The sequence below is a fragment of the Panthera uncia genome, chromosome B4 (genome assembly GCF_023721935.1).
Source record: "Panthera uncia isolate 11264 chromosome B4, Puncia_PCG_1.0, whole genome shotgun sequence".
Lineage (NCBI taxonomy): Eukaryota > Metazoa > Chordata > Mammalia > Carnivora > Felidae > Panthera > Panthera uncia.
This window is the reverse complement of record NC_064809.1, coordinates 44,622,709-44,649,540: the sequence shown is the minus strand read 5'-3', so window position 1 is coordinate 44,649,540 and position 26,832 is coordinate 44,622,709. Positions and strand designations below refer to the sequence as shown.

The 26,832-nt window shown below is 36.6% G+C and overlaps 1 protein-coding gene across 1 annotated transcript in view; it reads left to right on the top strand.

Annotated features, from left to right (window-relative positions):
- LRP6 (LDL receptor related protein 6) overlaps window positions 1-26,832 on the top strand; it is a 179,909-nt gene that overhangs the window by 69,578 nt on the left and 83,499 nt on the right. The window contains exon 3 of the mRNA XM_049627077.1: window positions 4,505-4,702. Within this exon, the coding sequence (XP_049483034.1) occupies window positions 4,505-4,702 (198 nt within the window). The remainder of the gene's footprint in view (window positions 1-4,504; window positions 4,703-26,832) is intronic.

Sequence of the window (26,832 nt, the reverse complement as noted above, 5' to 3'; positions counted from 1 at the left end):
TTAATGCTTATTTAGGTTAATAACAATTTGTAGAGCTGTCTAAATTTTATTGTACAAAATAGACAACACCACTTACTGCTATATACATCTTGATAGTGTGCAAAATCACTTATGATCAGTCCATATAAATTCTTCATAGTTTATATACAAACTAGGATAAGTGCTACAGCACAGTGAAACATACTGCGGGAGCACCTAGGAGGGAGTAACTCTGGGCAAACTAGGAAAGGCTTCTATAGAAAAGGTACTTTTGAATTAGTTTTAACATTTTTTTTTTTTTAATGTTTATCTTTGAGAGAGAGAGACACACAGAGACAGAGCACAAGTTGGGGAGGGGTAGAGAGAGAAGGAGACACAGAGTCTCCTTCTGTGGGGCTGGAACTCACCAACTGTGAGATCATGACCTGGCTCAACTGACTGCGCCACCCAGAGGCCCCATCGTATTTGTACTTTAAGCAGCTTTATTGAGATATAATTTATATGCAGAAGTACACATATTTTTACATTTGTAGCTTGATGTTTTGATAAATGTATATGCTTACCTTTCCTCCCCCTAAGTTTTTCATCACATCACTCCAGAAAGCTGCCTGAGCCCCTTTCAAGTCAATCTCTGCTTCTACTTAGTAATTACTGATTTCTATCACTGTAGATTGGTTTTGCGAATCTGGAACTTCATAGAATAGAGTCATGAAGTAGGTACTCTTTTGTGTCTGGCTTCTTTTGTTTATCCTAAATTTTAAAATTCATCCTTTTTTTGAATGAATGTGGTTTTTTTTGTATTGCTAAGTAGTATTTCATTGCATGAATATACCAGAATTTTATATCATCCTATTAATGGATATTTGTGTTGTTTCTAGATTTTAGCTATTATGAGTAAAGTTTCTGTGAACTAGCATGTACAATTGTTGTGTAGATGTGGTTTTTTTCCCTTTTTTTCTTTAAATTTATATTTTAGTTAACATACAGTGCACATTGGTTTCAGGAGTAGAATTCAGTGACTCATCACTTACATACAACACCCAGTGCTCATCCCAACATGTGCCCTTCTTAATGTCCATCACCCATTTAGCCCATCCCCCATTCACCTCCCCTCCAGTAACCCTCAGTTTGGCCTCTGTCGTTAAGAGTCTTTTGTGATTTGTTTCCCTCTCTTTTCTCCTCCCGCCTTCCCATATGTTCGTCTGTTTTGTTTCTTAAATTCTACATATCAGTGAAATCATATAGTATTTGTCTTTCTCTGAATGACTTATTTCACTTAGCATAATATTTTCTAGCTCCATCCACATCATTGCAATTGGCAAGATTTCATTCTTTTTGATGGCTGAGTAATATTCCAGTGTGTGTGTGTGTGTGTGTGTGTGTGCGCGCGCGCGCGCGCTTGCGCGCGCCACATCTTTATCTGTTCATCAGTTGATGGAAATTGGGCGCTCTCTATAGTTTGGCTATTGTTGATAATGCTGCTATAAACTTGGGGTTGCATGTATCCCTTTGAATCAGTATTTTTGTATCCTTTGGGTAAACACCTAATAGTGCAGTTGCTGGATTGTTGGGTAGTTCTATTTTTAGTTTCTCGAGAAACCTCTATACTATTCTCCAGAGTGGCTCCATCAGTTTGCATTCCCACCAATAGTGTCAGAGGGTTCCCCTTTCTCTGCATTCTCCCCAACACCTGTTGTTTCTTGTGTTGTTAATTTTAGCCATTCTGACAGATGTGAGGTGGTATCTCATTGTGGTTTTGATTTGTGTATCCTTGAGTGTATATCCTTGAGCATTTTTTCATGTGTCTGGTAGCTGTCTGGATGTCTTCTTTGGAAGAGTGTCTCTATTCATGTTGTCTGTCCATTTCTTAACTGGGTTATTTGTGGATATGTTTTTATTTCTCTTGGATAAATACCTAAAGGTAGAGTTGCTGGTTCATAGAGTTAGATGTATATTTAACTTTATAAGAAACTGACAAAGTGTTTTCCAAAGTGATTATACTAGTGGTGTATGAGAGTTCCACTTGCTCCATTGTTACCAACACTTAGTATTGTTAGTCTTTAATTTTTTTAATTATTTATGTTATTTTATATAGAGAGAGAGCGCAAATGAGGGAGAGGGGCAGAGAGAGAGAGAGAGAGAATCTCAGGTGGGCTCCACACTGAGTAACCTGATCCCACAACTCTCAGATCATGACCTGAGCCAAAATCAAGAGTCGGACACTCAACCAATTGAGCCATCCAGGTGCCCTAGTATTGTTAGTCTTTTAAGTGTTAGCCATTTTAGTGGGCGTGGAGTGATATCTTACTATGGTTTTAATTTGCATTTCCCTGATGATTGATGATATTGAGCATTCCTGTATCTAGTAAAGTCTTGCATCCATTAAAAAAATTAAAGTAAAATTTACCTACATTACATTTATATTTTTGGACCAGTATTGCTTGGGATAATAGCCCTCTCTGATTGTTTGCCATGGAGAGCACTCTTGTTTTTAACAACATTCCTGGGCATAGGTTTTTCCATTACTTGCTTCAAATAAAGTCAGCATTCTCTTGCAGGGCCAGGTAGCTGCCAAGTTTTAAGGTCTGCCGTGTCTTCTAAGGTGTGCCACACACTTAGCAGGGTGGATGGGGTGCACATAACTTCTGGCTGAAATGTTACACTTCCTCCTGAGATTTAGTAGATATTCCTGAATAAATGCTTCTCATTTTGTTGTTTATCCTTTGGTCAATTTTCACAGACTCTAAATTACTTTTGACTGTCCTTTTTTTTCTTTTCTTTTCTTTTTTGGTTTTAGAGGAGAGGATTTGCTGAGTTTCTCACAGAGCCATTTTGGGAGCTCTGGCCTCTTTGTATTCGTTTTTTTTCTTGTTTTCCTGCAGTCTTTTTCTATACTGCAGCCACTCTCCTCCTTCTTGGCTGCTCCACTCCTCCAAACCTCACAAAGCCAGTCATATCACTTTCAATCTTAAGTCTTCAGGTGTTGTTATTTGCTCTTAGAATAAAACCCAGAAAATTTTAAGATGGTCTAAAATCGTCTGGCTTGCTTTTTTTGTGTAGTTTTATCTTGTATGAATCTGATCCTTCTCCTCATTCTGGACAATATCCAATCATTATCCTCATTTTAGGGGACACTGCCTTCTCTATTCCTTACAAATCAAAGGCATAAGTGTTGGCTTTGCAATCTGGGGGATGTAGGTTTCAATTTCTGTTCTGCATTTATTAGCTGTGTGACTTTAAGTAATATGCTAACTCTTCTGAGTTGTCTGAAATACAGTGATGGACAAATATATTTCATAACACTGCTATAAGGCCTAAGTGAGATAATGTATGTAAAACCATCAGCACAATATCTTGTATCTAGCTACCTGATATTCTCTTCCCCTAATTCCCCTGAGTAAACAGTTTATATGAAATACCTATTTGTACAAGTGGAATAATTTTAGTATTACCATTCCAACATTATTTTTGAGTAAAATTTATGCCTGAATTTCTATTGTGTTTGAACATGTTTATTTGGGTATCTCATATCTAATTCAGAGCACCTTCATTAACTTAAAAAAATATGCTTTTAATTGAAATATAACACATTAAGAATTTTACCTTTAACAAGGAAAATTTTCTCCCCCCCCCCCCGAAATGAGACTATTAATAATAGATTTCTGTTTTTTTTTTTTTAATTTTGGAAAAAGCTTCAAACTTGTAGAATAGAAGCAAAAATGGTACAATGAACTCCTATATACTCTAACCACAGTACAAGGATCGTATTTAGGAAATTAACATCAGTACATTTCTATTAGGTAATTTGATAGTCCCTTAGATTTTCCCAGGTTTCCTAATAATGTTTTCATAGCATTTTCCCCAGCTGCTCGGTCTAGAACCATGCACTTTATGTAGTTACCATGTCTCTTTATTCTGTTCTAATGTAGATTAGATTTATTCTGCTCTAATCTAATCTAGATTAGTTTCTCAGCCTTTCTTTGACTTTCATGACATTGATATTTTCAAAGGCCATTTGTTTTCTAGAAGTTTCTCAATTTTCTCCACTTTTTCATAATTGTGTTCAGGTTATGCATTTTTTGGCAGATACTATTTAAGAGAATCTGCATGAAAGATAGCATATCCTTTCCAGTGCATCACATATGTGACACCAGTTTGTTCCCTCTCATTGATGATGTTAACTTAGGTGATGTGGTTAAGGTAGTATCCACCAAGTTTATTTTCTCTAAAGTTACTATTTTCCCCTTTGTCATCAATAAGTAACCTGTGGGGAGATACATTGAGAGTGTGAATACCCTTTTTCTTAGTAAACTTTGATCACACAGTTTTTGCATGCTTGATGGTGCTTATCTGAATCAGTTATTACCATGGTGGTGACAAAAAGGTAAATTGTTAAAATTTTGATAATACCCAGGGGTTTTAGTTTTAGTGTTCTTGAGGGAGCTTTCTTTATCTAATAGTGATAGTTAAAAATTATTTGGGTATTACCTTGCTTATGTCATGGGTTTGTGTATATGGTTTTTAGGTTCATGTACTGGACAGACTGGGGAGAAGTACCAAAGATAGAACGTGCTGGAATGGATGGTTCAAGTCGCTTCATTATAATAAACACTGAAATTTACTGGCCAAATGGACTGACTTTGGATTATGAGGAACAGAAGCTTTATTGGGCAGATGCAAAACTCAATTTCATCCACAAATCAAATCTGGATGGAACAAATCGGTAAGATTGCCTTATTAAGTTTATTTTTAAGCTTTAAGTAAACATCATGGTGTTTTGATATCATAAGTGAATTATAAAGGCCTAATTTTATTATGAATAAATTTATGTATTTTTGGCCAAGTGTCAAAGAGGAAGAAGAGTACACTTTTAGTTTGCTCTTGACAAAAGGTAACTACATTTCATCTATCTTGATAGGACTTAGAACTTATAGACTGTATTTTTTTTCTTTTCTTTTTTCTTTCTTTCTTTCTTTCTTTCTTTCTTTCTTTCTTTCTTTCTTTTTTTCACTCTGAGCTAATTTAGTTATAATACACAAACATGGAATTTCTTGTCAGATCATGTTCAGAATTTTACTGACACTTTCTATTTATGTTCTTGTGTTTGAATGATTATTTTGTTTTCTAGTGGTCTCATTCTCAACAGAAACAGAGAACCTTAGATAGTTGAAGGAATTTTTCCAAGTGTAAACATTTGTAAGTTATCTGAACCATGAATCAGGAAGCATTTAGAAGTATTGAAAATCATGAAAGATTTAAATAATTTATTAAAATAAAGTTTTTGTAACTATGGAGTTGGAGTATTTTCTTGCCTTGTTTTAAAAAAGAATGAAACGACTTATAACAAGATGGTTTAAAAACAATTGGAAATAAATGAAGGAAAGTAAGAAGTATGTGATGAATATAAAAACATAATTGCTTTGTTTGTACTTCAAATTTCTCTTTGAGAGAGATGCTAGGAAGTAAATCTGGTCATGTCATAGTTGTTTTGACTTTCTCAGAATATTCGTACAAAAACTAATGAAACTAGATAGCAAACTCAGAAGCGTACCATAAAACTAACCTCAGGCATCCAGAAATCAAAGCAGGTAAGAGCAGACCACTAGCAGCCACAAGAGAAAGTTGAATGGGGTATTGCATAGAACTTGAAAACAGAAGACCTCCAAAATAGCTTCAACTATTTAGTAGACAATTTGCTGGACTATATTAAGAGCAGCAGCTGAAATGAGACAGTGGCGGGAGTTGCCCACTCCAGTATCAGCCAAATACAGTGTGTTCATGGTAAAGACAGAAGAGGATAGAGCAGTCTGGCTCCTGAGAATTCTTGAAACAGAACTTCTAGAGTTCTCTACCAGTACAGGATGTAGCGCACTGAGTGGAAACAAAATACAATAGTAGCATCAAATGAGCAGAATAGGGAAAGTTAGAGGGTCAGAAGAGGAAGAAAAGAGAAAGTTCAGATAAGAATTGGCAGAGGAACAGCTGGGAGGTCTCAGAAAGGAAGCTGCCATATTGTTTAACATTACAGGAAAACAATAGAAGAGTCAGTTCTATAAAACTGGAAAAACTACCTTGAATGCCATCTTCTAAAAATTCAGGAAAACTAATTTTCCATTAACATGAGAAACACAATAGTATCAAGATAAAATCCCATTTAAAATTATTATAAAGAATATCTGACATTGATAACAGTATTTTAAGCTAATAACAGCTTTGAATGCATCTTAGCTTTATAGGTTTTACTCTCCCTCCCACATTTAATGTTTCTGTCACAATTTGCATCTTTTTACCTTATGTATCCATTAACACATTATAGTTACTTGTACTGCTTTTATTTTTTAACCTTCATACTAGATTTATAAGTGATTTACCCACCAATATTACAAAATTAGAGCATTCTGAATTAAACCATATACTTACCTTTTTACCAATGAGATTTATACTTGCATGTTTTCTTGTTACTAATTAGCGCTCTTTTTGTTTCAGCTTGGAGGAAGTCCTCTTAACATTTCTTGTAAGGCTGATCTAGTGGTGATAAACTCCTTCTGCTTTTCCTTTTCTAGAAAATTCTTTATTTCTCCTTCCATTCAGACAGCTTTGCCAGGTAGAGTATTCTTGGTTGGCAGTTCCCCCGCTTCTCGGCACTTTTAATATATTTTGCCATCCTCTCCTGGCTTCCAAAGTTTCTGCTGAAAAATATGCTGATGGTCTTACAAGGATTCCCTTGTGTGAAACAAGTTCTTTTTCTCCTGTTGTTTTTAAGATACTCTTTGTGTCTTTAACATTTGACAATTTAATTAAAATATATCTTGGAGTAGGTTTTTTTGGATTCATCTTTTTTGAAACTTTCTGGGCTTCTTGTATCTGGATGTCTGTTTCTTTCCCCAGGTTAGGGCAGTTTTTAGGCATTTTCTCTCAGTAAACTTCCTGACCCTTTGTCTTCATCCTCTCCTTCTGGGGCCATTATCATGTGAGTAGTGGTCTACTTGCTGATCTCCTAAAATTCCCATAAGCTATCTGGGACACTTGGGTGACTTAGTCGACTAAACGTCTGACACTTGATGTCGGCTCAGGTCGTGATCTCACGGTTTGTGGGATTGAGCCCTGTGTTGGGCTCTGTGCTGACAGCATGGAACCTGCTTGGGAGTCTCTCTTCCTCTCCCCTGCGTGTGCTCTCTCTCTCAAAATAAAAAAAGTAAATTTAAAGAAGTCCCTTAAACTGTCTTCACTTTTATTGTTTTTTCTTTCTGTTTCTTTGGATGAATTCTACTGCCCTGTCTTTGAATTTGCTGATACTTTCTTCTGCTTGATCTAGTCTGCTGTTGAACTCCTCTCTCAAATTTTTCAGTTCAGTTATTGTATTCTTTGCTCTGTAATTTTTATTGGTGCTTTCCTATATTTTCTCTCTTTGTTAAAATTCTCACTTTATTCATGCATTGTTCTGACCTTGGTGAACATGTTTATGACTGTTATTTTGAACTCTTTATCAAGTAAATCACTTACCTTTGTTTCACTAAGGTCTGTTTCTGGAGTTTTTTCTTGCTCTTTTGTTTGGAACATATTCTTCTGTTTGTTCATTTTTCTTTACTCTGTGTTGGTTTCTTTCTTTTTTTTTTTTAATTTTCTTTTAACGTTTTATTTATTTTTGAGACAGAGAGAGCATGAACGGGGCAGGGGCAGAGAGAGAGGGAGACACAGAATCGGAAGCAGGCTCCAGGCTCTGAGCCATCAGCCCAGAGCCCGACATGGGGCTCGAACTCACGGACCGTGAGATCGTGACCTGAGCTGAAGTCAGACGCTTAACCGACTGAGCCACCCAGGTGCCCCAACTCTGTGTTGGTTTCTATACGTTAGATTAAAAAAAAAAAAAAAAAACACCGGGGTGCCTGGGTGGCTCAGTCGGTTGAGCAACTGACTTCAGCTAGGGTTATGATCTCACAGTTCGTGGGTTCGAGCCCCGCGTCAGGCTCTGTGCTGACAGCTCGGAGCCTGGAGCCTGCTTCAGATTCTGTGTGCCTCTCTCTGTTCCTCCCCTGTTTGTTCTCTGTCTCTCAAAAATAAATAAACGTTAAAAAAAAAAAAAAAAAAAAACCAAAACACCACCCCTCCTAGTTTTGATGGACTGGTATTCTGTAGGACATCAACCTTATCAACCAGCCTGATGTGAGTTCTTGGTTGTCTCTCATACTTGGGTGATTGCCCAAAGTGCCTTCTTCTTCTTCTTCTTTTTTTTTTAAATTTTGTTGTTTATTTATTTATTTTGAGAGAGAGAGACAGAGAGACAGAGAGAGAGAATGAGAACACAAGTGGTGGAGGGGCAGAGAGAAGGAGAGACAGAATCCCAAGCAGGGTCCACACCATCAGCACAGACCCTGATGTGGGGCTTGAATTCACGAACTGCAAGATCATGACCTGAGCCCAGATTAAGAGTTGGATGTTTAACCAACTGAGCCACCCAGACACCCCCCAAACTGACTTCTTTAATCTTAGTGGCTCCCAGTAGTTGAGAGTGTGCCCAGATTTATCAGGTGTTCCAAAGGGAAGGATCACAATCAGCACCTGCAGGCTGATTGGAAGCTAGATCACCCAGGAAATAACTGGGAAAGTATATAGTTAGGGGCCTTACAGGGAGAGACTTAGAGATGGACATTTTTGCCTGTTTCCACAGCTTTGGACCCAGATATACAGCCTGGGTACACAGGTATATATACCCATTAAGAACTACTACATTGCTACAGCCCTGTGCAACTTATAAATGTAAACCCCATTAGTTTTAAGAGACAGGTGATCCAGAGTCCCATCTCTTGGGTGGCATCTGTAAAAGCTGGGGCTTCAGATGTGTCTGTAAGCTGATTGTGTGGAGATACTGGAGATTTGGATTGGGCTAGAGAGAAAAGGTGGAGGTGGTGTCTGTAGAACTCCCTGGTCTCCTGGGATGATTGTTGTCAGCCCCTGGATATCTGCTAAATTAGAAACCTTACTTCAGGTTTCTTTCGGGGAAATAGACTTCCTATAGGGAGAGATTGGGACGTGGGGGGTTCTGACTATTTCCTCTGTGCTGAGCCCTGCTGGGATAGATGTCCTACATAAGTTTCCTGGTAGCCAACAGCAAAAATCTATTGTATACACAGAAAAGATTAGTAGGAATCTAAGCATACCACTATAGAATATCAAATCACAAAGAGAGCAAGAAAAGAACAAATGAAATACAAAACAGCCAGAAAACAATGAACTAAATGGCAATATTAAGTCCATGTCTATCAGTTATTACTTTATATAGAAATGGACTAAATTCTTTAATGAAAACTCATAGAGTGGCTGAATGGATAAAAACACAAGACTCACTATATTCTGCCTACAAGAGACTCACTTTAGCTTTAAAGGTCATTGAGGCAGAAAATCAATAGAACTAAAATTACCTGTGAGACCAGGTGGACTTAAGAGACATTTAGAAACATTCCATCCAGTAGCACCAGAACACACATTTTTCTCAAGTGCATATGGAACATTCTCCAAAATAGATCTTATGTTAGTCCACAGACAAGTGTTAATAAATTTAAGAAGGTTAAAATCGTATCAGGCATTTTGCTGACTACAGTGGTATGAAACTAGAAATCAGTTACAAGAAGAAAACTGGAGAATTATCATCTCATACCTGTTAGAATGGCTGTTATGAAAAAGACAAGAAATACAAGTGTTGGCGAGGATGTGGAGAAAAGGAAACTCTTGTGCCCTGTTGGTGGGAATGTAAACTGGGACAGCCACTGTGGAAAACAGTATTAAAGTTCGTCAAGAAATTAAAAATAGAACTACCATGTGATCCAGCAATTATACTTCTGAGTATTTATCTGAAGAAAATAGAAATACTAGCTTAAAAATATTTATACAACCCCATGTTCATTAAAGCGTTATTTATAATAGCCAAGATATGGAAATAACCTCAGTGGCCTTTGATGGATGGATGAAGAAAATGAGGTAAATTCCAAAAAAGAATATTACTCAGTTTTAAGGAGAGTGAAATCTTACATTAGAGTGAACATGGATGGAACTTAAGGGCATTCATTATGCTATGTGAAAGAAGTTAGAGAAAGACAAATACTATATGAACTCACTTATGTATAGAATCTAAAAAACAAAACCAAGCTCATAGATACAGAGAACAGATTGGTGGTTGCCAGAGACAGGGGATGGGGCATGGGCAAAATGGATGAAGGGAGTCAAAAGAAAAAGGTACAGACTTTAGTTATAAAGTAAGTAAGTCAGGGGGATGTAATGTACATCATGGTGACTATAGTTAATGGTACTGTATTGCATACTTTAAAGTTATTAAGAGTAAATCTTTTTTTTTTAATGTTTATTTGCTTATTTTGAGAGAGAGAGCAGGGGAAGGGCAGAGAGAGGGAGAGAGAGAATCCTAAGCGGGCTCTGCCCCAGCGTGGGGCTCGATCTCACAAATTGTAAGATCATGACCTGAGCTGAAATCAGGAGTTGGATTCTTAACCAGCTGAGCCACCCAGGTGCCCAAGAGTAAATCTTAAATGTTCTTGTATGGAAACCAATTTGACAATAAATTTCATATTAAAAAAAAAAATCTTAAATGTTCTTATTACAAGAAGAATGTTTTGTAACTATGTATGGTGATGGATATTAACTAGACTTATTGTGGTGATCATTTTGAAATATATACAGGTATTGAATGCTTATATCATACCTGAAACTAATATAAAGTGTGTCAATTATTCCTCAATTAAAAAAAAAGAAAATTAGAAAATTTACTGATATGTGGTGGTGAAACAAGATATTCCTGAAAAATCTCTGGGTTAAGGAAGAAATCAAAGGAGAAATCAAAAGTATCTGAGACCAATAAAAATCCAAATGCAACATCTCTCAAAACTTAAGAGATACAACAAAAGCAGTTTTAAGAGGGAAGTTCATAGGGATAATTGCCTATAGGAAGGAACGAAAGCTCAATCTAAATTTATTCTTCAAAGAACTAGATAAAGAGAACAAACTAAGCCCAGAGTTTCTGGAATGAAAGAAATACCAAAGAATTAGAGTGGAAATTCATGAAATAGAGACAATAAAGGCAATAGAAAAGATCTATCTAATCAAATTAAGAGCTCTTTTTGAAGAGAGGAACAAAATAGACAAACCTTTAGCTAGGCTTAACAAGAAAAAAGAAGACTGAAGTAAAATCAGAAGTGAGAGAGTAGACATTACAACTGATACCACACAAATACAAAGGATCAGAGGAGACTACTATGAACAAGTATACACCAAACAAATTGAGCAACCTAGAAGAAATGGAAAATTCCTAGAAACATACAGTCTGTCAAGACTGAATCATGAAAGGGGTGCCTGGGTGGCTAAGGGGTGCCTGGGTGGCTCAGTCGGCTCAGGTCATGATCTCAGGGTTCGTTGAGTTCAAGCCCCGTGTCAGGCTCTGTTGTCGCAGCTCTCAAAAATGAATAAACATTAAAAAAATAGTAATAATAAACCCTGAATCATGAAGAAATAGAAAATCTGAATGGATCCGATACTTACAAGGAGATTGAATTAGCAATCAAAAGCCTCTCAAAAAACAAAAGTCTAGGACCAGACTGCTTCACTGGTAAACTCTACCACACCCTTGAGGAAGAATTAATACCAACCCTTCTTAAAATCTTCTACAGAATAGAAGAGTGGGGGGAGTACTTTCCCATTTTATAGCTATTATATTACCTTGATATTAAAATCAGACAAGGGACCTACAAGAAAGAAAAATTACCATCCAATATTCCTAATGAATATAGATGCATAAATCCTTTTTTTAAATGCATAAATTCTTAACAAAATACTAGCAAACCAAATTCAACAGTACATTAAAAAGATCGTAATCAAGTGGTATATATTCCAGTGGCAAAATTAAATATTCATGATTAAATCTCAACAAAATGAGGATATAGGGAACATACCTTAACATGATAAAGGCTATATATGATAAACCCATAGCTAATACTATACTCAAAAAGTGAGAAGCTGAAAACAAGATAAGGGTGCTCACTGTTGCTGTTATTCAACCTAGTACTGGTGGTCCTAGCCAGTGCAGTTAGGCAAGAAAAAGAAATAAAGAGCATCCATAAAAGAAAGGATTAAGTAAAATTATCTCTATTTGCATAAGACCTGATGTTATATATAGATAATCCTAAAAACCACCAAAAAACTATTAGAATGAATAAATTCGGTAAAGGTGCAATATACAAGATCAATATACAAAAATCAGTTGCATTTCTATATGCTAGTACTATCAGAAAGAGAAACTAAGAAGACAATTGTATTTACTATAGCATGAAAAATATATGTATATAACACACAGTAAGAGATTTAAACAAGGAAGTGAAAGATCTGTACCTTGAATACTATAAGATGCTGATGAAAGAAATTGAAAAAGACAAAAATAAATGTAAAGATGATCCTTTCTTATGGGTTGGAAGAATTCGTTTGTTAAAATGGCCATAGTACCCAAAGCCACCTCCAGAATCAGTGTAATTCCTATCAAAATTCCAGTGAAATTTTTCACAGAAATGGAATAAACATTTGATGACACCACAAAAGCCCCCTAATAACCAATGCAGTTTTGGGAATGAAGAACAAAGCTTAGAGGCATCATGCTCCCTTATTTCAGACTATATTCCAAAGCTACAGTAATGAAAACAGTATAGTGGTGGCAAAAAAACAGGCACCTAGATCAGTGGAACAGATTAGAGAGCCCAGAAATAAACCAGTGCATATATGATCAATTAATTTATGACAAAAGAGCTAAGAATGTACAGTAGTGAAAGGATAGTCTTGTCCATATAATGATGTTGGCAAAATTGAGCAGATGCACAAAAGAATAAAAATGGATGGGGTGCCTGGGTCGTTCAGTTGGTTAAGCTCAGATCATGATCTCACGGTTCATGAGTTCGAGCCGTGCTATCATTGCAGAGCTTGCTTGGGATTCTCTCTCTTTCCCTCACTTTCTCTCTCTCCTCCCCCACTTGTGCTCATGTTCTTTCTCTAAAAAATAAATAAACTTAAAAAAAAAAACAATAAAACTGGACCGTATTTTATACTATGCACAAAAATCAACTCAAAATGGGTTAAAGACATACATTTAAAACCTGAAACCATAAAATGCCTAGAAGAAAACATGGGGTAAGCTTGACATGAATATTGATAGTGATTTTTTGGTTTTGTCAACAGAAGCAAGATAATGAAAGCAAAAATAAGTAGCACTGCATCAAACTAAAAAGCTGCACAATAAAGGAAACCATCAACAAAATGAAAGGCAGCATGCAGAATGGGATAAAGTATTTGTAAATTTTATGTTTGATAGGTTGCTAACATCCAGAATGTATAAAAAACATACATAACCGAATCGTAAAAAATCTCATTAAGAAATGGACAGATGGGGCACCTGGGTGGCTCAGTCGGTTAAGCATCTGACTTTTGGTCTCAGCTCACATCTTGATCTCAGGGTCCTGAGTTCACGCCCTGCATTGGCTCCCTGAGTCATGTGAAGCCTACCTAAAAAAAAAAAAAAAAGGGCAAAGGAACTTAACTTAATTTTTCCAAGGAGGACTTGCAGATGGCCATCAGGCATGTGAAAAGGTGCTCAACATAACTAATCAGGGAAATGCAAATTAAAACTACAGTTAGTTATCACCTCACGCTTACTAGAATTTCTACCATCAAAAAGTTGAGATAAGTGTTGGCAGGAATGTCAAGAAAAGGGAACCCTTTTGCGCTGTTGATGGGATTGTATATTGGTGCAGCCAGCATGGAGGCCCCTCAGAAAATTAAAAATATTATTACCATGTGATCCAGTAATCTCACTTTGGGGTGTATGTCCAAAGGAAATCAAAATAGGGTCTTGAGATATCTGCATTCCCATGTTCATAGTAGCATTATTCATAATACCCAGTACATTGGAAATGTTTATGTCTGTCAGTGAATGAATAAAGAAGGTGGTGGTATATATACATTCAATACAGTATCATTCAGCCACGAGAAGGAAGGACATCCTGCTGTTTGTGATGACATGGGTGGACCTTGAGGCCATTAGGCTTAGTGAAATGAGCCAGGTAGAGAATGACAAATACTGCATGGTATCAGATGTACGTGGAATTTTTTTTTTTAAGTTAATTTCATAGAAACAAAGAAGAAAAGTGGTTACCAGGGAATGAGGAGTGAGGTAAATAGGAAGAGGTTTTGTAAAAAGGTATATAAACTTTCAGATTGAAGATGAGTAAGTTCTGAGTATTTAATATGTAACATTGTCTTTTTAGTTGATAACATTGTACTATATAATTGAAATTTGCTAAATGTTTCCCCCTCTCCAACAAAAAGAAAGCCAAACAAAACCAAAAATGCATGAGATGTGATAATTAACTAGGTGTGGAGAATCATTTTACACTTTATGTGTATGTCGTATCACTATGTGCACTTTAAATGTTTTTCAATTTTATGTCAGTTATACCTCAATAAAGCTGAAGAAAAAGGATGAGAAAAAGAATAATGTCCTTACATAGAAAACTCACCCAGAAAGATATGTCAATAGGACTGATCAAACCTCCATTTAGAAATGCACAATCAGATTGAGACACCAATGTCACATGTCAAAGATCAAAATAAATTAAAATGAGAAAATTCAGAAATGAGATGACAGAACTAAAAATTATAAGTGAAGAAAGATATTTGACGAAAGATAGCTAAAGTAGAAGGGACATAAGACTGAATAAACAGAAAAGATCTTTAAGTAGGAGTTGAAAAAGAAGAAACATTTAAAGACCAAAGTGAAATGTAAAAATTTTAAAAAGGTGTGGTGACAAATATTGAAGGTAGTCAAAGAAGAAACAACAGAGACAAAAGACCCTTTTAGGAAGATAACCAAAGCGAGGGAATAGACCACATAAGAAAAACTATAATTCAGGCAAAGTTAAAACAAGATTTGAAACTACAGATCGAAAGAGAACACTTATGTACCTGAGAATAATAGTCAAAGCAAACACCACCAAGACATTCTGGTAAAATTACTCTATAGAGAAAAAAAAAAAAAATACTCTCTCGATCTCTAACATAATTTAAAAGGAAAAGAGAATTGAATTAGCATCAGACTTTCTCTCACAGTTTCACTTCATGTCAGGATTAAATAGAATAATAATTTCAAGATATTCGAGTAAGAAAATGTGAGGCAGTTGTTTTTTTTAATCATAACTGGCTTTCTCTTATAAAGCTGTAGATACACTATTACCATCATGCAGGAAGTCAAGAAATACTGTTTCCCTGAGTCATTCCTGAAAATGTGCCAGTGCCTCAGCTTTAGACAACCAAAATGATGAGTGAGATATTTTTAAAAAAGGTTTGGTGAAGAGCATTAATTATATAATTATTTGTAGTATGAAAACTAAAGGAGGATTGAAATTGAGAGGGTTATAGTATGTAGCAATTACATTTTAGATAAGATAGCTAAAGTGCCACTATAAAAAATGAAGCAAGAATAGAGGGTACTATATGCAGAAATTCTGTTGAACTCTTCATAGTAACTACATTGGTGTATTGGCATTAATGCTCAATTCTGAGGGTTTTTTTTTTTTTTTGAGATTGTTTAATTTTGGATTGAGTAATCATTGGATATATTAATTCTTTTGCCCTTGGATAAGCAGGATTTTCAGTGTGGAAGAAGTGAAATAAATGTAATATTTTAGAGGTTAAGGAAGGAAAACTGATAATTCTGCATTTTAATTGGAAGTATTGGCACGAGCTCAGTAGGTATTTTATGTTACACAGATACATACACAGAAGTACGTATGTTTCCTAACTATGACTGCTAAAGAGGAATAGGGAGAAAAAACATAAAATAACTATGTTATAACCTTGGAAAACTGTTCCACCTTAAAAGAATTCACACATTTCAGGTGAAATGGTTGATTTTATGTCTATGGCAAGAAATGTACAAGATAAGCTGGAACATATGACGTACCAGATAGCAAAGAGTCTATTACAGACTACTGGGGTCATTTTAGTAAGCCTGGAGAAGTAACTTAAGAAGTGCCTCTCAGGTCAAAGATGGAAAGAAACTCATCAAGTATGTTTAAATCCTTGAGTTCATGATGACATTGTAGAAGGGAAGTGGTCAGTTTGAGAGGATGACAGGGAACCATTTCATTACTTCTAACGGTGATAAAGGGAAAGAATCAAGCAATTTATTTTCCCTTTCCTAACTGAAGCTACCAGTAGTTGACAGAATAGTAGATACGAGAAAGCTATTCCCACTAATATATGAAAAATAAATGATAAAATCAGCATATCAGCATTTTATAATTTCCAGTGAAATTGGATGTAGGCAGTGAAGGTCAATGGCTGCTGACATCATAACCAAGAAAAAAACAGACGTTATTTGCCGATGGAAGAAAAGTACACCATCTTTCATTTTGCCAAAGGTGTCAGTTTGACGTGCATCTGACCAAACTTTGAATTTGCAGGAAATATGCAGGAAAAACAGGGACAGAGAAACATAACTGAACTGCTCTATGAGTATGCATCAGTGGATCTGGACATAAAGGTCAAATATAACTCAGGTCCGTCAACAGATAAACTGTGAAGAATGATGATGGAACTTGTAGATTAAAAGAGACTAAAAAGGGGGTTGAGGGATGAATAGGCTGCGCACAGGATTTTTAGGTAGTGAAAATAATTCTGTATGATACTATAATGATGGATACATTTCATGGATTTGTCCAAGCCTGTAGAATGGACAGCATCCAAGAGTGAACCCGAATGTAAGCTATGGACTTCGGGTGATTATGATACATTAGTGTAGATTCATCAAGTATAACAAAAGTACCAGTCTGGTGGGGGATGTTGATGATGACGAAGACTGTGCATGTGTGGAGGTAGGAGGTATATGGAAAATTTTCTGTATCTTCCCCTCAATTTTGCTGTGAACCAAAAGCTGCTCTAAAAAAATATGACTCAACAGAATTAGTAAATGAAAAAAAAAAAAGGTGGTAAAGGCTAGACTTTTTTTGTGGATGCACACTTAGCTAATAAAACTATAAAGAAAAGTAAGGAGGTGATTACTGTAAACTCAGATTAATGGTTACTTTTGAGGAGAAGGAAGGGTTGGTACAGGGTCCACGAAGAACCTTCTGAGGTGGTTGACAAATTTCTTTCCTGATTTGGGTGAAGGTTATGGGGTGTTTACCATATAATAACACATTAAATTATTCATTTATTTTCTGTAGTTTTTTCTGTATCAGTGTTATAATATAATAAAAAGGTTAAAAACAAGTTATCTTTAAGCTTCTCATCAGATAAAGTTCATTACCAGTACACAATATTGGAAAGGGGGAAGCCTATGAGTTCTTTGCAAGGGAATGTTTTCATCAGATTAAATTTGAGAGGAAAATTTTCACATGGAGTCACTAAGAGATGTGGTGTATTAAAAAGTTGCAATTTTTTGTGTATGTTAATTTTATATTACTTTCCCATGGTGGTCTCTGTTTAAAATTGGGGACATAATTCAGTAGAGGTAATTCTACAAATGAGTAAGCTAATGTTATTCAAGATAGAAATCTTCTGGAAGTTAAACTAAAGATAGGCCTTGGAGTACCCAGGGAAGGCGTAAACTCTACATCCCTTAAATGGTCGTCCTTTAATCATCATTTGCTTTTGATAAGAGTATGTAGCAGACCACAGTAGCCAGTACTTACTAGGTGTTCAGTAAAAGTGTATCAGTTGATATTATTTATTATAGAATAATAATTGTGTGGTATTCTTTATGAAAATGGTTCTTTGAATTAGTCATTAGCAAGGCGTGAACTTTTTAGCCACCCTTCTACTGATAATGGATCTTTCCTTAAACTTCCACACTTTCTGAGTTCCTTTTGAGACCAACATCAGTGCATTTGTCAGAAAGCCATCCAAACACTTGAAGGATTGCACTTTGGTCTTAGAAGGAGTAAGCTAATTGATTATCAGTTGAGAATAATAACCTTAGATCTATTACATTCTACAAAGAAATCTCACACAAAAGTAAAAAACAGTCTTACCATTCAGTTCTGGGAAAAACTACATAATTGTTGATTCCAAATCTGGAAACCCACACGAGCAGTGCAGTTTCCATGATGAGCTTCAAGATTCTTAATTGCTTCTCTTCCTTAACAGAAAATAAACAACAGGGATTTATAGCATACACTTAGTTATTCTATATTTGTATATCTCATTTCAAGCAGTCTTCATATAAGCTGTGGAATATAGTTTTAAGTATATCAGTTATTTTTGGACATAGATAACTCAAAAGCTCTCATATGCATTTCCTAAAATGCATTAATAATGCCTCCTAAGCACTATCTCTGCAGAAAGTACATTACCTGTAAGACTGTTTTTATTTTATTTTTTTATGTTTATTCATTTTTGAGAGACAGAGGGCAAGCGGGGGTGGGGCAGAGAGAGAGGGAGACACAGAATCCGAAGCAGGCTTCAGGCTCTGAGCTGTCGGCACAGAGCCTGACATGGGGCTCGAACTCGCCAATGGTGAGATCATGACCTGAACTGAAGTTAGATGCTTAACTGACTGAGCCACCCAGGCGCTCTTACTACCTACTGTTACATGTGTTGTGAAATATAAAACGCATAGTTCTTTCATTTCCAGTTGCAACAGTGGGAAGACTGCAATATTTATCTTTGGGAAGATTGCAATATTTAGTTTTTAAGAAAAAAATGATCAATATCCAGTTGACTCTTGAACAACATCAGTTTGAGCTACACAGGTCCACTTGTATGCAGATTTTTTATAAATACAGTACAATAAATGTATATTTTCTGAGTAGCATTCTCTAGCTTTATTGTAAGAATATAGTGTATAAAACATATACAAAACATGTGTCAGTGGGCTGCTTACGTTATCAGTAATGCTTTTGATCAACAAACGGTAGGCTATTGGTAGTTAAGTTTTTGAGGAGACAGAAGTTATTTGTTGATTTTCCACTGTGTTAGGGGTCAGTGCCCCTAACCCCCTGCCTTTTTCAAGGGTCACCTGTATTGTTAAGGTGGCATTTCTCCCTTAACTAGTCTATAGATTCAGTACAGTCTCAACAAAAATTCCAAGAGTTTTTGAGACAGTGTGTGTGTGTGTGTGTATGTGCATGCGTGTACATGTGCACGTACACTTTTTATTTTTTTTTTATTTTTTTTATTTTTCAACGTTTTTTATTTTATTTTTGGGACAGAGAGAGACAGAGCATGAACGGGGGAGGGGCAGAGAGAGAGGGAGACACAGAATCGGAAACAGGCTCCAGGCTCCGAGCCATCAGCCCAGAGCCTGACGCGGGGCTCGAACTCACGGACCGCGAGATCGTGACCTGGCTGAAGTCGGACGCTTAACCGACTGCGCCACCCAGGCGCCCCTCGTACACTTTTTAAATAAATGACAAATTGAATCTAAAATTTGTATGGTTATGCCCAGGACCCATTAAAATAGTTCAACAGATTTTTTTAAGATTTAAAAAAATGTATGACATTTTTCAACTTGATTTCAAGATTTACCATAAAGCTAGAGTAATTAAAATAATGTATTAAATCTAAGGATAGAGATCAGTGGAACAGAATACAGTTCAGAAGCAGGTGCATTTAACTGACTTTAAAGCATGTATCAAGGGTGTAAATATGTTATTTTAACCTGCCTTGACAGACACTGAAGAAAAATAATAAACTTTAAAATCTTGGGGAAATAATAAAAGCCCTCTCTGTGGAAAATAATTCCTAATGACCAGAATCAGGGTTTTTGTTGTTTGTTTTGTTTTTTAAAGGTTATTCCTTTATTTTGAGAGAGAGCTCAAGTGGGGAAGGGGTGGAGGGAGGGGGAGAGAGAGGAAGAGCGGGAGGGAGAGGGGGAGGGAGGGAGGGAGGGAGAGAGAGAGAGAGAGAGAGAGAGAGAGAGAGAGAGAGAGAGAGAATATCCTAAGCAGGCTCCATGCTGTGAGTGCAGAGCCCAACATAGGGCTGGATCTCAGGAGATGTGAGATCATGACCTGACCAGAAATCAAGAGTCAAGACACCTAACCGACCCAGGCGCCCTTAGAGTCAGGTTTTTTTTTTTTGTTTTTTTTTTTTGTTTTTTTGTTTTTTTTAATTTTTTTAACGTTTATTTATTTTTGAGACAGAGAGAGACAGAGCATGAACGGGGGAGGGTCAGAGAGAGGGAGACACAGAATCTGAAGCAGGCTCCAGGCTCTGAGCCGTCAGCACAGAGCCCGACATGGGGCTCGAACTCACGGACCGTGAGATCATGACCTGAGCCGAAGTCAGACGCTCAACTGACTGAGCCACCCAGGCGCCCCGAGTCAGGTTTTTAAATTAAGGTTTTTAAAGAACACTTTGTTTTGTCAGTGTTATTCAGCAGCAGTAGGAAATGTGGGGGAATGGTTGGAGGCAAGTCTAGGAGGATGGATAGGAGCCAGATCATGTAGGGCCTAGTATTCATTCTAAGATAAGGCATTTGGATTTTATCCTGAAAAGTAGTAGGAGTCTTTGGAGATTTTCAAATAGCAGATTGACCTAGCTGGATTTATCTTTTAGAAGTCCCAATTTGATGGTTGTATAGAAAATGGTTTGAAGATTAGTTATAATTAGTCCTCTTCCTTAAATCTCCCAGTAAATCATCATTATTCTCAGGTGAAGCACAAACTCTTTTCATTGTGACTTAAACCATATAATTCCTTTCTCTCATTTTAGACAAATGTTCTCACCATTTCCTCTCTTGTACACTGTGCCCAGTCCTGATAAACTACCTGTTGCTCTCTGAAGATGTCTATGATGACTCCTGTTTCTGCTTTGAATGGCTAGTTAGATGAAAGTGCCGCTCATTTGAGATGGATTCAGAAATGTAGAATAGATTGTTTTTCCTTTCTTTACTTGTTTCTTTCCTTTTTTTAGATGTGGGAAGAGAGCGGAGTTCAGCTTTGGACATGTTTGGGTTGCTTAGAGAAAACCATGGTTATGAAGTCTGGAGAGCTCTGAATATATGAGCCTGCAGCTGAGCAGAGCAGTCTTAGAGGAAGATATAGATTTATAGTCATTATCAAGTTAATGATTATTAAAGCCATGAACTATAAACATAGGGGAATTTTGCATCAGTGTCAGAGACTTAGGCAAAGATAATAACATAACAGAAACCTTGAAGAGTTTCTGCAGGGTTCAAGATTGAAAGATGTCTCAGTCTGACTGAGCTGTTGTGTGATTAACCATCGTTTTTTGCCCGGGTTTCAGGAAACCCCTCAGACCCAGGCAGATGGACATAGTTCATCACTTACTCAGCTTGTGAAGAATCTGCTTCCCAAGGAAGCAAGTTGAAGAGATTTATGCAAATAAGTAATAATAACCATGGCTCTCCAGAGATGGTGGCTGGAGTGAGGTTGATGAGGAGGAGGAAGTGTGGGGTGAGATAAAAGGTAGGCCTCATCTGGATTCTTTTAGCACTTTTGGGAAATATATACCAGGTATGGAAGGATCCATATGTTATGGCAACCATACTTGACATGATTGAGCATGTTAGGCAAAGGTCAGAGGTGTAGTTACAGCTGGCTTGTGAATGAGCACAGTGGTGTCAGAGAATAAGCAGTCTCACTATATTAACAGACTTCTTGGTGCTACCAGAAATTTGAAAAAAACAATACATGAATATGCTATTATTGCTAGTGTCAAATCCCCTGCCCCCGACCTAGTGTGAATTGATTTCCAAATTAAAGCTGCAAATTGAAAATTTATTGCCTTCTCCCTTCTGGATCTGAAAGCCTGGCCTAGGAATTTGTAGACTGCAACAGAATTGACATCAACTTCCAATTAAGTACAGACCTCCCTCTGAAATACAAGCAAATAGGAAAAAAAAAAAAAAAAAAAAAGGGGCGCATAAGAAGATACTACAGTTCAGATGAATGACCCATATTAAGGAATCAGAGCAAATGTCTTCCTGTAATTTCCTTTAAGATAGAGGAGGAAAAAACTATCAGAGTTCAAAAGGATGCAGTCAGTATACATGAAAATAGAGTAGGTAGTGTGAAAGAATACATTTAAGATCAGTAAAAACAGAATGATGATAAAGAGCATGATTGTTTAAAACAGTTTAAGCAATGGGGGATCTAGACAGATGACTAAAAAGAAATCAAATCAGTGAAATGGAATTTAACCTTGAAATTATCCCACAATTTGGAGAAGCAGAGATGAAAACAGTGGAAGAAAAGATTTGGGATCTGGAGGTTGATGCAGGAGTTGTTATGTGTTACTGCAACAGAAAGATATACAAGGGAATATGCAAGGGAATATGCAAGATATGCAAGGAATCAAAATACACTATATTGCTCTTTCTGAAAAAGTTACTTGATATACCTCAGAATTAAAATGTAGAGCTTGAGTGAGGAAGTCAGATAAGTAAATATTTGAAGAAGTTAAACATGGAGTTAAATCTAGTAATTGCTGTTAATGTGCTTTTAAAACTTAATGAAACCATGAGATATTTTGAAATAGAAGATAAAAAAGTACATAATAAACATCTAAATATCAGGTGTTATCGATAAAAAATGAGACATGGTAGTGGGATGGTCAGATGAAGAAGAAAGACACACAGGAATAAAACCCTATTAACATCTTACCTTAATATATGGCAGTGTCAGTAGATACTGTCTTATTCTTGAAGTTGGTTATCATCTAAAATAAGATCAAATATGATTTAAAAACAAAAAGGTAATTAAAATTGAATAAAACAGTTTGTATATATTCCCAAACCCTAGAGCCTAGAGACATAAAAGCATATAAATTCAATCTAGTGGGAAAAGTCCATGAGAAAGGAGAGAGGAGTGTAAGGAAAGAATAAAAGTAGAATATAAGAAAAGAGCATGATCAAACAGTTATGCTATTAAATATAAATTGAAGATATAAGTAAAACAATCTGAATGTTGAATAATGTATTTTTTAATGTTTGTTTATTTTTGAGAGAAAGCAACAGTATGAGTGGGGGAGGGGCAGAGACAGAGGGAGACCACAGAATCTGAGGCAGGCTCCAGGCTCTGAGCTGTCAGCACAGAGCCCAAAGAAGGGCTTGAACCCACAGACCGTGAGATCACGACCTGAGCCGAAGCTTAACTGACTGAGCCACCCAGGTGCCCGAATAATATCTTTTAAGCATACTGCCCTATTGTGAACCACTCAAGTTGTAATTTTTTACTTTTACAAATAATTGTTACAATAAGGAAGAGCCTATATGAATTTGCATCTTTGATTACATCTTAGAATTAATTATTAGAAATGGGATTTATATATCAAGGTACATAGAGATTTTAAGGCCATCTTTTTTTTAATGGAATGATTTTATTGATTTTCACTGTCACAAAGTGTATGTCCGCATATCATTTTTTACATTAAGTTTAAGAAAAAATGTTATTCACTTTGAAATTTTAAAATGCATTTTACTTGTATTAAGTGTATTTTTTCTTTACTAGTGAGAGCAGGTATTTTCCATAGTGTTAATTATAGTGGATTCTTGTTGTTCATGGTACTTAATTCTACAGAGTTGTTGCAAATACTGAAATAGTGAATACAGAACCAGTGCTCTTGGGAAATACAGAATTAGATTTCTGCCAGGTTGTGGTCAAAACATTTTATCAACTGATTCATAATCTTTATTTTTAATGCATGTTTCTGTTTAAAAATACCTTATTTAGAGGCTCGTGGGTGCCTCAGTCGGTTAAGCATCATCTGACTTGATTTTGGTTCAGGTCGCAATCTCTCAGTGTGTGGGATCGAGCCCCGTGTAGGGCTCTGCAGTGACAGCCTGGACCCTGCTTGGGATTCTCTCCCTCCCTCTCTTCTGCCCCTGCCCTGCTCATGCTCTCCCTCCCTCCCTCTATCTCAAAATAAACAAATGTAAAAAAACCCTTATTTAACATATAATGTTGAATGTTGAACAATATGGGTGTTTAAATTATAGCACCATCATTCAATGCAGTGTTACATAGCCATCAAAAATAATGTGAGGGGCGCCTGGGTGGCTCAGTCGGTTGAGCATCCGACTTCAGCTCAGGTCACGATCTCATGGTCCGTGAGTTCGAGCCCCGCGTCGGGCTCTGTGCTGACAGCTCAGAGCCTGGAGCCTGCTTCAGATTCTGTGTCTTTCTCTCTCTCTGACCTTCCCCTGTTCATGCTCTGTCTCTCTCTGTCTCAAAAATAAATAAACATTAAAAAAAAAATTAAAAAAAAATAATGTGAAAGAAATGTTTAATAACATGATAAAAATCTTTATGTTGTTAAATGAAAACAGGTCATTATGATGCAGCAAATGCCTCAAATTTACAACAGCTCACTTTTGTGGGGAAAAAAATCCAGAGGAGAGGGTGAGTTGGAGTCTTTCAAAATAAATTAACCATTTTCTCAAGGCAAGTTCACCACTGTTACAGGGAAACGAGGACTTTGGGGCCTGCTGTATATATGCCCAGTGAAGAAGCTCAGTAACTAGGGTGCTAAATATAAATACTCTTTATTCTTGGCTTAGTGCAGGTGGCTCCATCATCTCTTGGTTTGGCTCTGCTCTTTTCCTTCTGTGCTTTGGGGCTCTATGATTTAGAGCGAGTGGATTTTTACTAAATTGTAAATTCTAAATCTTGTTGGTTAGTTGGGCCTTAACTATTTTAAAAACAGAAACCAGTTGTTCCATTCCTTGATGATTGGGAATTGCTTGTATGTGTATATAGAGATGTACATATTGTTCATATGCATAAAATAAAGGACTAGAAAGATGCTCTTTATATTTCTTTTCCAAATTTTTATGGGGAACATTCATGTATTTCTTCTATAATCAGGAGAAAACAAGTAATTTGGATAAAACTAAATACTAGATTTTGATAAATTGAGTTAGATCCCTTTAATGTGTCTCTCATTTCTACTCCAGATACAGTATTAACTGTACTTCCTGTCTGGCCTACTAGACTACAGTCTTCTTGAACACAGTGTGGTTCAGCTCTCTTCATGTGAGGCCCAGTTATGTCTAAGACACTATTCAAGTTGTTTACCCATTTTTAAATTATTTATCTCACTGAATTGTAAGAGTTTTCTGGAAACATGTTTTGCATTGGGTATGTGATTTAGTAATATTTCCTGTCCATCTGTAGTTTTTGTTTTCATTTTCTTGTCAGTGTGTTATGAAGCAAAGAAGTGTTTAATTTTGTAAAGTTTAATGTGTTAGTTTTTCTTTTGCTACAAGTGTACTTGATATCTTTAGAAATTATTGCCTAATCCAAAGTCACAAAGATTTACAGCTGTGTTTTCTTCTATGAGTTTTATTGTTTTAACTTACATTTAAATTTGTGCTACATTTTCTGTATGGCATCTTATACTCTTATGTCAAATTTATTCTGAAATATTCAGTTGTTTTTTGTGGTGTTCTGAATGAATTATTTAATAAATTTCAATTTATGTATTCTTTTAAGATGCCACATCTGAGACCATATCTGTCTTTCTCTGACTTATTGCACTTAGTATATTACTGTTGTTGCAGGTGACAGGATTTCCCTTTTTTATGGCTGAATAGTATTCCATTGTATATATACACACCACATTTTCTTTATCCATTCATTTATCCATGGACACTTAGGTTGTTTCCATGTCTTGGCTATTTTAAATGATGCGTTAGTGAACATGAAGATACAAGTATCTCTTGGACATAGTGATTTCATTTTCTTCAGAAGTGGGATTGCTGGATTGTATGGTTCTCTTTTTAATTTTAGAGCAACTTCCTTACTGTTTTCTGTAGTGGCCGTACCAATTTACATTCCCACTATCAGTGCACACAGGTTCCCTTTTCTGCACATTCTTGTCAGCATTTGCTGTCTTGTGTTTTTTTCTCTTTTTAATGGGTGCCTTGCCCTGTGGAAAGGTCTGCTGGAGGGCCTGTGGTTGAGCTGATTTATCATTTTCCTCCTCCTTATGAGGAAGCTTCTGCCACATTCCTCACAGTCCCTTAGCCTGGGGCTAAGCTGTTTTTCCTTCTGAAAATGAGATTTGAGATTCTGTCTAGGGGGTCCCTGTCTGGGTGAATCCAAAGCAGAGATCCTTGAGGGTGAGCACGTGGGACATTCATCAAATACATAGGAAGCCCCACTAGGTTCAGGCAACTTTTTAGGCATTAACCATGACCATAATCCAATGCACAGAGCAGACAACATTACTGCCCTCCAGGGTTCCCGTCTAGTTGGGAGTCAGACAGTCACACTAGACGTTACAAGCAGGTAGTGTCCACAGTGCAGTTGATATGACATCATCCTGGCTTCCTTTCGAAATGGATGAATCTTCCTTCCTTCCTTTTTTTTTTTTTTTTTTTTTTCAACGTTTTTTATTTATTTTTGGGACAGAGAGAGACAGAGCATGAACGGGGGAGGGGCAGAGAGAGAGGGAGACACAGAATCGGAAACAGGCTCCAGGCTCTGAGCCATCAGCCCAGAGCCTGACGCGGGGCTCGAACTCACGGACCGCGAGATCGTGACCTGGCTGAAGTCGGACGCTTAACCGACTGCGCCACCCAGGCGCCCCTCCTTTTTTTTTTTTAATTGAAGTACAGTTGACACACAATGTCACATCAGTTTCAGGTGTACAGCGTAGTGATTTGACAAGTTTATACCTTATGTTATGCTTGCCACAAGTGTAGCTACCATCTGTCACCATACAATTCTTTCACAGTATCATTGACTGTATTCCCTATGTGTTATCTCTTGTCTTTTTGATGGTAGCCAATTTGCAAATATTTTCTTCCACTCAGTAGGTTACCTTATCATTTTGTTAAGCACT